Genomic DNA, 13,114 nt, shown 5'->3' with positions numbered 1-13,114 from the left:
TTAAAACTAATAATGGAGCATTAAATTATTGCAATACTACGGTTTCAGAAGATTTTTATGATAATGGCAAATAACACTTGTGACAGTGGAATGAGGTGTAGTTAAAGATTATGTGATGGTCACGGGGCTCTAAGCAGCCATTTAATTTGCGTATACTTGGGGCCACCTCTGCTACAACTCATCAAAGACTGCAAGCTCATTACAGAGAGAGCAATAATACATCTGAGAAGACGTCAGCCCTGTATTTTAAATTCAACGACACCACAATAAAAATTGTTCTTAGCTACAGCACTAATCCGTTCACCTCTGTGGATTTCCAGCTATACGTTGAAATTAAAATGTCACCATGGCAGGTTTGTTTACCTCCTAGAGATAAATAAAAATGGTAATGTATTGTGTAATTACTTTTTAGCTTAATTTCTCAGTGACAAGAAAAGTAAGTCTCTGTCAATTAAATGTTAGAGCTTTATCAACAAAGCCTTTTCTGTTTTCAGTTTGATGAAAACAGAAACAGGGAATACTGCTGTCATATAAAGGGGCTTTGCAGCATTATGGACAATGACTGAATTTCCCCCTAAAGAGCAACACTGAATTCCAGCATCATCGGTGCTATATGTTTGTCATCTTACATAACCACGTGTCATTATAATACTTATATGTAACATTGTACTCTTTGGACTCCGTTTTCAACAAGTCTACTGAGATTTTTAATATAGTTTGATGTTGTGTCTCTGCTCAATTTTCATTAATAATGCATGTTAGTCAATGACATGGCGTGTGTGGGTTTGATCCTCTTTTAATTGGTTGCAGGTTATATGCACCAGAGCCTTGCCAATATCGAGCTTAAAACATTACTGTTAAGTTCCAATTGTATGGTTAAATTGACTTTGTGTAACAGGTGTCGCTCAAGTGCTGAACAGACTCGATGGGAAACCATTTGATGACGCAGACCAGCGTCTCTTTGAGGTATTACACTTGCATCTATATGTTTTCTACACAAAGTGTCCTGTGGGCGTATCGGAAGCTGTTATAGTTAAGTGTCTCTGTGTTTTATTCTATTCTTAGGCGTTTGTGATCTTTTGTGGACTGGGCATCAACAACACCATCATGTACGACCAGGTGAAGAAGTCTTGGGCCAAGCAATCTGTGGCTTTGGATGTAAGAACACATCTCAATCAATTTCCTGCCTCATATCACATTTCGAAAAAAAAAAAAAAAAAAAATGCACCCCCACACACACACACACACACACACATTTCGGGGGGGCTGCTGCATGGCTGCATGGCTAACATAAAACCTCTTCTGACTTATTCTCTCTCAGGGGTCTTTGTGCTTGGCTCCTTTTTTTTAGTCTCATATTTCCACAAGAATGTACGCATGAAAAAAAGTGCTGATCTCTCTTTGTAGATAACCTTCTCACAAAGGTTTATTGAAAATTAATGAGAGGCAGTGAAAAGCAATCCCTCATCTGCCCGCCAGTATGTAACCATTCAGCACTACTCAGCCTTTACAGTATGTCCTTACATTACAATAGGGAGCTTTCAGGTGCATTCTAGTAGCATATAGTTAGCACAGAATGCACTAATATGTAGATGTATTGCTTCTGGCAGCACTGAATAAACATGAGTGTTTATGATCACATAAGCAAGCGCAGGCCTGTGCGAGGTATTTCTCTTAGGAAATGAAGGGAACATGGCGATGGAATCGGGGCTGACGTTTCCGCTCTTGTAGACTGTTGCAGAGGCCAGTCTTAACTTCCTCATCTGGAAGATCCACTGAAATGCAGTAATACAAATGTGCAGTATTTTCCCCCTTAGCCACAGTTGTGCTTCTCCTAGAGCCCTACTGGTTGTTTTAATGATTTGAAAAACACCTTGAGTGACACTATGTCATTATTTTTACAGGTTCTGTCTTACCATGCTACTTGCTCCAAGACTGAAGTTGACAAATTCAAGGTAACAGATATTCACAGTTGCCTTCATTACATTTGTCTCAGCAAACCCATTTGTTTCTCTCAACAGTTACAGTAGTCTGGGGGATTCAGTTTTTTAACTCTGAGCTCAACACAGATATTAAAGTCACAACTCAAGACATTGCTTGTTCTTAAAGCCTTATCCTGTCACAGCAGCAACATGGCCTGTCTAGCCAAAACCTGATATAACTTATCCCTCTGTGCCATAGACCTACATTGTTAAAAACATCAGTGAGCCACTGGGAGATTTGTCCCTTCATTACCAGGAATATGGGCGTTGTATGTTTATTTTTATTTTGAGACCACATACACCATCCTGCTATGGGAAGAACTCACTAGAGCACCCAATGTGTGTTAAAGTCACCATTTTGTTGATCAACAGTTGGTGGTAGTAGTGCACCAGCAAATGTAGCAATGCCCCAACAAAGGCAGAGAAAAGGAAGATCGCGAGCAAGCAAACATGGACGTCAGCAATGCACAATATAAAATATTTTACTTTTATATTTTAAGTTTTATGGGGAAGAAAAAGCTTTCGACACATTTGGTAGACCTCAGTGATGTATACATTGCATTTTGGTAGGAAACACTGCATGTAAACATAATTTTTTTGTATTGTTTATTTTTGTTATGTTTAAAAGAAAACTTCGAAGTGGAACCTTTAATCTGCAGCTGAAAATAGTCCACATAATGCACTGTTTAGTCCTGTTTGAGTTAGGTTTGCTTAAAACTACAATGCCCAGCTGTTTTTAGGAAAAACACCTAAAAGTTTTTTGGGGTCTTTTTGTGGGATTTGTTGACAGTAAGAGCAATCTAGAATAGCCAGCCTTTTTCTATAAATTTAACCTGTAAACTACGACAAATCTCATAGGAGAACGTTATTTCTGTTATAAAACGTATTTTCCCTTTAATGAAACGACAAATGTCGCTAATCGGCTAATTGCAACTTTTCACTTTTTCCACAAAATAAAGGATGAGGGATAATGTGGAGTCATTTCTTACACCCTAGTGACTGGGAGTAGTTCAGTAGTTGAAGTCCTCATACCTCAATGACACAATAGATCGATTGTCATTGCCTTCCAAAAGGAACCGTGTGAATACTTTCTGATCTGGCGTTTTCTGGTGGTTTTTCTACTGTAGTTTGCAGTGTGTGTACACTCTTGATGTAAATTACAATTTGTGATTATCAGGTTTGCTCTGGTGGTGCAGATAATTGCCATAATATAACTTCATTGTTCTCCTACTTCAATAGATGTATTCCTTAATGTCTTAGCTTGATATTTTGTTCAATCAGGACATATTAAAGAAAATAAAAGTATTAAAAGTGCATTATGATTCTATTAAACCCCTCCATTTCATAAACGTATGAAGCAAAGCAACAGCAGTAAAGTAGACTTAGATGTAACTGCGGTTAACAGGAAAGTAAAATCTCGTTAATTTAGCTCACAATGCATTTGTTTTGCTCACGGGCCTTTTCATTAAGATATATATTTTTCAAATTAAATAACAATATCTCATTAACTTTAATGGGAAAGAAAAAAAATCTATGGCAACAAAGAGGAATTATTGGCAGCCTGTCTTCTAGACTTAACTCTCTAGTTGCTCCAAAGAACCGCGGTAGCATGCAAGCATAAATATGGGCTGAGTATTCCCCTATGAAAATAAACTAATTATGGTATTTGAAATGGGTTAATCCAATCAATAGGCAATCATTCTCAATACATTATTTATAAAGATGAAAAAATGAATATATCTACATTTTTAATTGGCATGACATTTCTGAAATATAGATATGACCTATTTTCCCGCACTTTCATGTGTAGGACTTTCCCCTGTGGCCATTACCGTGAAGTAGGAACCCTGCTTTTCAGTGTGCGCATGTGATCTCTCAGCCCCCTCATCCAGCATCGTGCTCTGCTTACTGCGTTTCCCCCACTTTCTTTCATAACTGCTCTACATATAGAGCCTTAGCAGCGGCAAACAAACCTGGCTGACATTTCGTAACCCGGGGACGTGAATCGAGACAGAGGAGAATACCTGCTGACCTGACAGGCAAACATTTGTGAGGGAAACGTTGGGCTCTGGTGCCTGTCAGACAGGAGAAACGAGAAACGACAGACAGCACTGTACTGAAACTGCACAGATACAGAATTGTAAGAGAGCTTTGACTCATTGGAATGAGATGCAGGTTACACTACATGAAATGGTCGTGTTACACATGCTGGACATATCTGCTCGTTGTGGTCATTAGACCACATTGAAGAAAAAAGACATGGATGCTTCAGTATAAATATGGTTAATTGGAATCCCGCATGTGTTTTTGTTTGATGATGAAAAAAAGCTGCTGATGATTACTACTATGTTTGTCAATGAGCTCTGAAAGTAAATAACTGAAATTCTCCCTCATTAATCTTAACTCTCTTCGAATGGGTCCTCAGAGTCTTAATTAGCATGTCTCCCTATTTCCATGTATCATCTGAAAATGGCACAACATTCTCTGACCTCTCCAACCTCTTCTGCTCTCTGAACTTATATTCTCATATTCTTTTTCTTCCCCGATGTTTTTATACTACAATGACGAAAAAGGCTGCTAACATCCCCCTGGTTTGCGAGCTGGGCATCGATAAGCTGTCCTTTGACGATTTCTCTCTGGATGTTGACGCCATGATAACGGCTGCCCTGAGAATGTTTATGGAGTTGGGAATGGTGCAGAAATTCAAGATTGACTATGAGGTAAGACCACTGGCTTTTTTTGTCTACTTGCTTTGAATACTTGACTGAGTTGGCCCAGTACACTGCTCCTTTGGTATCCTAATGACGACTGCTGACCCATGCGCTCATCTCTCTCTCTCTCTCTCCATCTTCCCCTCCAGACACTGTGCAGATGGCTGCTGACTGTCAGAAAAAACTACAGAATGGTCCTCTACCACAACTGGAGACATGCCTTTAATGTCTGCCAGTGCATGTTTGCCATGCTAACGGTAAACGTCATGCTAAGTGTAAAACATTAGATCAATTTGAGTTGGAGACACCCTTTGAGAGTGCCTGAGCCCTGTTTGGTAAATGCTGAATTAAATGGTGGTGTATAAAGTAGTTAAAACTAGTTCCACCTCAACCAGCTCCAGCAGTAAAATGGTACTTATGCAATGATGCATTAGTAGTAACAACGTAAGAATGTAATTTAGAACAAAATTTACATTTTGCTAATGATGCTTAATAACGATTCTGTCTGAAGCATTTTTCATTTTGTAAGAGTCCTTAAAACTGTTTTATTGGTACTTTTATTTAAATAAATGAACTGTAGATGACATTTTTCATAAAAAGGTATCTATGACTCCATTTACACCTGCCATTAAAATGAGTCTCATATCTAGATTGTATCTAGATATGATTTTAACCTGATTACCTTTATACCTGGTATTAATACAGTGGCATGAAAAAGTTTGGGCAACCCTGGTCACACTTTCTGGTACTGTGAATAGTTAATTGAGTAGAATATGAGCTGATTTCCTAAAGGGAAACTATTAAAGGTGCAACATTATTTTCAACATTTTAAGCAAGATTACTGTATTATTTTTGTTTTGTACAATGTTATAGTGAAAAAAAAGGAAAGGAGCACCATACAAAGGTTTGGGCACCCCAAGAGATATGAGCTCCCAAAAAACTTTTACCAAGGTCTCAGACCCTAATTAGCTTGTTAGGGCTATGACTTGTTCACAATCATCGTTAGGAAAGGCCAGGTGATGCAAATTTCAAAGCTTTATAAATACTCTGACTCCTTAAACCTTGTCCTAACAATCAGCAGCCATGGGCTCCTCTAAACAGCTGCCTAGTACTCTGAAAATTAAAATAATTGATGCCCAAAAAACAGGAGTAGGCTATAAGAAGATAGCAAAGCATTTTCAGGTAGCTGTTTCCTCAGTTTGTAATGTAATTAAGAAAAGGCAGTTAACAGGAACGCTGGAGGTCAAGTTGAGGTCTGGAAGACCAAGAAAACTTTCAGAGAGAACTGCTTGTAGGATTGTTAGAAAGGAAAATCAAAACCCCCATTTGACAGCAAAAGAACTTCAGGAAGATTTAGCAGACTCTGGAGTTGTGGTTTCACTGTTCTACTGTGCAGCGAAACCTGCACAAATATGCCCCTCTTTGAAGAGTCATCAGAATAAAACCTTTTCTGCATCTTCACCACAAAGTTCAGTGTCGGAAGTTTGCAAAAGAACATCTAAACAAGCCTGATGCATTCTGGAAACAAGTCCTGTGGACACCTGAAGTTAATATAGAACTTTTTGACCGCAATGAGCAAAGGTATGTTTGGAGGAAAGAAGGTCGCAGAATTTCATTCATGGACACTTCTAGCCGTTCAGCATGGGCGTGGATATATCTTGCTTTGGGCTTATGTTGCAGCCAGTGGCACTGGGAAAATTTCAGTGGTAGAGGGAAGAATGGATTCAATTAAATATCAACAAATTCTGGAAGCAAACATCACAACGTCTGTTAAAACACTGAAGATGAAAAGAGGATGCCTTCTACAAAAGGATAATGATCCTAAACACACCTCAAAATCCACAATGGACTACCTCAAGAGGGGCAAGCTCATAGATTTGCCATGGCCCTCACAGTCCCTCAACCTAAACATCTTCCAAAATCTGTGGATAGACCTTAAAAGAGCAGTGCATGCAAGACGACCCAAGAATCTCACAGAACTAGAAGCCTTTTGCAAAGAAGAATGGGCGAAAATTCCCCAGACGAGAACTGAAAAACTCTTAGCTGCTACAAAAAATGTTTACAAGCAGTGAAATTGTCAAAGGGGTGTTACTAAGTACTGACCATGCAGGGTGCTTGAACTTTCTTTCCAGGCCCTTTTCCTCTTTTGTAATTTTGAAACCATAAAAGATGGAAATAAAAATGTAGTATTGCTTAAAATATTAAAGAAATGTTTCATCTTTAACTTTATGCCTTTTGGAGATCAGTTCATCTTTTACTCATTTAACTATTCACAGTAATAGAAATTTTGAACAGGGGTGACCAAACTTTTTCATGCCACTGTATGTGTATCCAGTGTCCACACTGGGATCTGATTGAGATCCAATCGCTCAGTCAGGCTCACGTCACATCTTCCTCTGTTTACGCGGATCCAAACAAACAACAAACAACAACAAAAAAAAGATAGAAGAAGAATAATAGAAGACCACGATCTCCACCATTTGCTTATCCATTGCTTCAAAAATGGCTTCGTTGCGATAGGAATTGTCAAGTTTTGTCGGACCAAACTGAAAGACTCTATCCACGAGTGTCTTGAATAACGTCCATAGTTGAGGACTGAGGGGAGGACTGCTTCGCGTACTTCTGCTCATATATTGTTGTATGTGGATAGAGAATGCAATTGCATTTACACAATGCGTCCCTGACCACTTCCGGAAGCGGTTTGGCTGATTGGATCACAATCCATCCTCAATGCATTTTGGGTGAATTTACACCTGTACTTTCAAGTGGTCAAGCACTATCCGATTGCAATCTGATCACCCATAAAACATTTTAATGCATGGTGTAAATGGGGTAAAAGTACAAGTGAGACGTGTCGTGTTCCAATCAGAGAGATTTAAATGACGACTCATTGCGTTACTATCCATACAAACAGCCCATTCTGTGCAGACAAACCAGAGATGTTTGTTTAAATAGAGACCCCAAGAGAATTACCTCATACTGTTCCAGCAGGCCTTTACTTTATCAGGTCCTTGGGGCAATACACTCTCTCACACACACACACACACACACACACACACACACACACACACACACACACACACACACACACACACACAAGCTCATACACAAACAGCACAGTGTAGTTCATTTAATCAAGCACAGCATTAATCCATGGTGTCCCATCTGAATTGATTATTGGCAGAGGGAAATGAAATAGTAGTGTGTAAGCTGTTCTGGGCCCCTCCACTCCCCTGCCATGTGTTTTAATGAGGGGGCTGTGCTATCTTTGCTGCTATCCCCACAATGACCTATCGTGACTCACTCAGCACGTGGCCCACAGAGCCCATTCATCCAAGCCATAAATCTCCCTTTCTGACTGCATTACTGGAGTCCCACTGGCATTTTTAAAGAGATACTGTTTTTTAAGGTTTGCTGCTGCTGTTGGGAGTGTTTTCCATTTTTATCCAATGTACTCCTCACAGTTTCATAGAATAAGAGAATAGGAGATGTGGCTGTGCTGCCTATAGTGTGTGTTTGTTTGTATTCTCATTGGCCTCCTCTTCTCTGTGCCAATCAGACAGCGGGCTTCCAGGAGACTCTGACGGAGGTCGAGATCTTGGCGCTTATTGTAGGTTGTGTGTGCCATGACCTGGACCACAGGGGCACCAACAATGCTTTTCAGGCGAAGTAAGTGTTCCCACTTTCTCTCTCTCTCTCTCTCTCTCTCTGTCATACACCCACATGAACACGCTCCCTCCTACAAACTCTTTATAGTTTGTTTTCCCACCTGCAGCTGTCTGCAGTGGTCCAGCCCAGATCAGAAAGAGTCAAGTGGCAAGTTGTGTAAGGCTTATATAAGGGTCTGCTTAACGAAGAGACTGTAAACACTGCTGACTCTGTGCACATTTCGATCAGCAGGTAAAATTGCTATTACATTGCTTCAAGTTAGTGTTCTCTGCCCTCACTAAGGTTATTATAGTAAACTGAATCTGACACCAAGATGGAAACCAGGTGGAAGACAGACAAAATCATGCGCTGAATTAAAATAGTCACTAGAAACAATTTTGTATTTTCATATGCAGGCTGAAATTATTTTAACTTTTTTAACTGTTTTTGTTGAATTAGATGGTGCTATCCAGTTGATTGATTTGTTTGGCCCCTATGAGCACCCATTTAGCTCTTGAAATGCTGATGTTGCCGGGCTCATCACATCAGCTGTCAAAAATAGTTGGGGTTTTTGTTCATTATGTTGAGCTAAAAGGTCTGAATTTCAATGACTGTTGACTCGGCTAGTTCAAAATTAGTTTAGGGTGCCAAAAGACTAAGGAGGTAATAAAGCTCTTGTAGTCAATAAGGCAGATTTTCACGATGAACACATCTTCTTTGTAACAAATTTTGAGAGCCTTTAGTTTATTGGCTATGGCAATGTATTTCATCTCCATCAGAAAGTGTACTGTAGCTATAATTTAGAATGTATTGTGAAAAATTACATTTTTTGATTTGGTTTTGTACTTCAACATATTAGATTTTAAATAAAAATTACAATGACTATGAGGTAAAATTATAAAGTGCAGACTTTATGCTTTTATTTGTTGGTGTTTACACCAATAGTATATGAACATTGTAGGGTTATATCCTTTTTGGTACATAGTCCCACCCGCACAAGACAATAACTGGATAAGTTAACATAAGCTTAAATGAGATATTTACTTTTTGGGGTCATAGTATTTGTGATCAATGACGAAATGTTTGAACAACAGACAGACATGAGGAGAGACTTGGTATTTTCCCTGCTAATGTCCTGTCAGACCTGTGCTGCAGCCATCTTTACATCTTGATGGTTTCAGGGGTTGTTTGCCTTCTTTCTGGTCTTCAGCACTGAGGTCGGCTGTGCTCACCCAAAAATTGGCGTTAACACACTCTAATGCTAAAAGCCAGCATATTTATCTGATAGTCATTGTTGCATTTCAAATCCAATGTGTTGGAGTACAGAACCAACATAATGAAAACTATATGACTGTCCTAATGCTTTCTGACTCCACTGTAATACTAAAACTAGAAAAACAACTAGATAAAAACACAACTTAAATTGGACATTTGAAAACTCAGACAAATCAGCAAACTAGGACTACCATGTACATTCATTTAAACTGTAAAACATAAAATTAACTCAGCTTAAATCAAAACAAAAACTGAAGGCAGTGCTAATATATTACAAAAACTAATGGAATATCCCAAACGTTAAAGGGGCAATATGTCAGTATTACTGACATATATAACAGCCTCCCAGTTACATAATCAGATTGCCAGGTAAACCTGTGCGGAAAACATTAGTCCCCAATCCGGTTTTGGCAGCATGTCAACAACTGCCCTATGCTGAGGTTAGATTTATTTAAGCTAAGGTAAGATTGACGTGAGGGTGAGGATTGGAACTTGGCCGTGAGTGGCAAGTGACCCCAGTCCCAAGACACGCACACAGCATGCTCTCATGCGCACCTCAAATGACAGGCAGACAGAGAGGGCCGGTAAAAACTTTATGGATTTTTTTTTTTTGATGGTCCACCGACCCACCGGGGGCCAAAGAGTGCCTTTCCTTGTTTCTTACGATAGGGGTGGACACCGCCACTTTCTGGTAATATGCTGCCCCCTATTTGTTTGGAGGATGAATTCGACAGTCGGCCTGTTCTCACACATTGCCCCTTTAAAATCCCTGGCCCACATGCCTCACCTTCAGTACACGAGCCCCAGTTCTTGTGAGTATTTTTTCTCCACATCAAATGATGATCATATTCAATGTCGAACAGTTGAATTCCAACTGCAGTTTAGGTTATGACTCTCCAGCTTCTTTTATTATTGAGCCATAAGTTGGCGACAGCATGCAGAAGGAATTGGTGAGGGAATTACAACAGACAGCAGACTTTGTTTCTCAGTATGTGTCGAATGCTGATTATGTTATCCCGCTTCTTGATCCCTGTGTGTGTGTTGTGCCTGTGTGTGTGTGTGTGTGTGTGTGTGTGTGTGTGTGTGTGTGTGTGTGTGTGTGTGTGTGTGTGTGTGTGTGTGTGTGTGTGTGTGTGTGTGTGTGTGTCTGTGTCTGTGTCTGTGTGTGCGTCAGGACGGGCTCAGCCCTTGCTCTGCTTTATGGGACCTCTGCTACACTGGAGCACCACCACTTCAACCATGCTGTTATGATCCTGCAGAGTGAGGTGCATTATGTTCCAATATCTGCTGCAATGCAGTTACCATGAAGGTTCTGCTAATGCCTACCACTACATGTCGTATCTGTGCAAGACATTTCACATAATGATTTCAAACACCTTCAAAACTGAATTCTTAACCCTTTAACACCCTTCCACCCGTGGAGACACCTTATTTTTAAGGTTTAAGTTGTTTGCTCTGCTCTACTCTTGTTCTTATATTAGTTTTATGACAGATCTTTCTTTTTTATTACGACTGCAAATTAGTCAGTTAAAAAGAAAAAAAAAAAACACTGGTGAAAGAAATTCTGTGAACGATGGCTCAGTTCCATCAGGTGTCCCAGTAAGGCACCACGGTGAGCCAGCATGCACAATACTAGGAGCCTGGAACTAGTCCACCCGAATGAAATGCTGTCATTTTTAATGTTATTACTAACTTCTGTGCTTTTCCCGCTATGACATGCCAGAATGAGAAAGGTCTATTATTCTGCACGTGGAACAAAATTAAAGTTGTCTACTTAAAGGAATAGTGTTGACATTTTGGGAAATACACTTCTTAGATTTCTTGCCAAGAGTTAGATGAGCAGATTGATTACACTCAAATGAGATGTGTTAGGTTAGCTTAGCTTAGCTTAGCACAAAGATTGGAAACGGGGAAACATCTAGCCTGGTTCTGTCCAAAGGTTAAAAAAAAATCCGCCACCATAAACCCCTAAAGCTCATTAATTAACAAGTTTTGGTTTTCCTGGATGTTATGTGCTGCACAATTTTTTTGTAACACTAACTTCCTCGACTCGTCGTCACCGTCAGGTTGGCAGCCAACAACAACAGACATCCTTCAACAGGCAGCTATGAGAGCAGTATGAATCTTCCCATCTAACTCTCAGCAAGAAAGCAAATGAGCGTGTTTCCCAAAATGTCGAAATATCAAAATAACTTGTGCCTCCATTGTACCATCACAAAACCTTTGACTGGGTAAAATGGGTACAGTTACTTACCTGTGAAGTCATGCGTGCCACTGCTGTACAGAATCAAAGTGACAAAGTAGTCTTTGGTACTATATCTCTCTCTCTTTACTTTCCAATCATGTAAAATAATCAAAAATGTTGAAGTCCACTTTTCGGTTAAAAAAAAAAAAATTCCCACTGAGCCTGAAGGCAAGCACGTGGTGCCTCCTCAGTGTCTGCCGCACGTGAACGAGTAAACAAATAGCTCGCGCTGCCCTCAAATCAATGTAATTACAGAGGCGATAGATTTGGCGGTAATTGGTTGAGAGGGATCTTTTACCAGGTGACTGGGTTTGCGTGAAGTTGTAAATAAAGACGTTTTGAGGGAGCAGCTGAGACGAGGCTTAGCGGGGCAGGTTCCAGTGGCTTCATTATCACGGCGGTGACAACACAGTGAGCTGACAAATGTTTGCTTGGAAAATCATAATGGTTTCTGTTGATACAGGGGTCGAACTACCGCCGTCCTATCAGCATATAAATGAATAGTGTGGCTAATTCAAGTACAAGAGAAAGCTCACGATTCAATCCGCCAGCCCGCACGAACCATTAATTAAAATGTAAACTTTTAAACCTCACTCGCTCCCTTTGTACCTCACAATTTTCCTCTCGTTATTCTCACGTCCTGCTTTCTTGCCTCCCTCCTTCATCCGCTCCAATTGTGACATAACGAGAGAAGGTTTTTTTTTCTGTGTGTGTGTGTGCTGTTACGTAGTTCAATATTTCATGGGGGCACAGGAGCTGGTGAAGGGAACCACAGATGCGCTGAGACAGTCTTCGGGCTTGAGTCGTCAGTGTTTGACAGGAAAACAGGGGTTTTAAAGATCTCGTTTAATTTTTGCGGGGTCATTATCAGCCTCTCACTCCGGTCCTTTTCTGTTATCGCCTCTTCATCTTCCATTTTCTCCACAGACAAGACTCTCCGTCCTCTAGAGGAAGCTGTCTAAGTGGTGAATGAATGTATAATGCATGATGGGGAGAGGCCTGTTTTAATGATAGAGAGCTTCAAGTGAGAGATGTTGCTTACTTATTAAGAGCTGCTGGGGAGCTGCTGGCTCCCCTCCTGCCCGACACAGATCCATTCAGTTTTATTATGGCATTTTCTTTTTCCTTTTTTTTTTTTAACCATTAAGGTTTAATTGTGCCAGAAGACGATTTTCATGAAAGACTTTTTGACATGTCACAGTAGGGAAAAGCAAAATTACCCCTCTGTACGCTCATTCACTATTCTGTATATA

At 40.0% G+C, this 13,114-nt stretch overlaps 1 protein-coding gene across 5 annotated transcripts in view; it reads left to right on the top strand.

Annotated features, from left to right (window-relative positions):
- pde11a (phosphodiesterase 11a) overlaps positions 1-13,114 on the top strand; it is a 41,599-nt gene that overhangs the window by 18,401 nt on the left and 10,084 nt on the right. For all 5 annotated transcript variants that reach the window (XR_005709050.1, XM_040147582.1, XM_040147580.1 and 2 more), the window contains 7 exons: positions 899-966; positions 1,066-1,158; positions 1,905-1,955; positions 4,556-4,702; positions 4,843-4,950; positions 8,253-8,362; positions 10,791-10,881. Coding sequence is in view for 4 of the 5 variants with exons in the window: in XM_040147582.1 (XP_040003516.1) it covers positions 899-966; positions 1,066-1,158; positions 1,905-1,955; positions 4,556-4,702; positions 4,843-4,950; positions 8,253-8,362; positions 10,791-10,881 (668 nt within the window). In the remaining variant the exon portion in view is untranslated. The remainder of the gene's footprint in view (positions 1-898; positions 967-1,065; positions 1,159-1,904; positions 1,956-4,555; positions 4,703-4,842; positions 4,951-8,252; positions 8,363-10,790; positions 10,882-13,114) is intronic.

Source organism: Xiphias gladius, chromosome 16 (genome assembly GCF_016859285.1).
Source record: "Xiphias gladius isolate SHS-SW01 ecotype Sanya breed wild chromosome 16, ASM1685928v1, whole genome shotgun sequence".
In the NCBI taxonomy this organism is placed as follows: domain Eukaryota; kingdom Metazoa; phylum Chordata; class Actinopteri; order Istiophoriformes; family Xiphiidae; genus Xiphias; species Xiphias gladius.
This window is presented reverse-complemented; position numbering and strand designations above follow the sequence as displayed.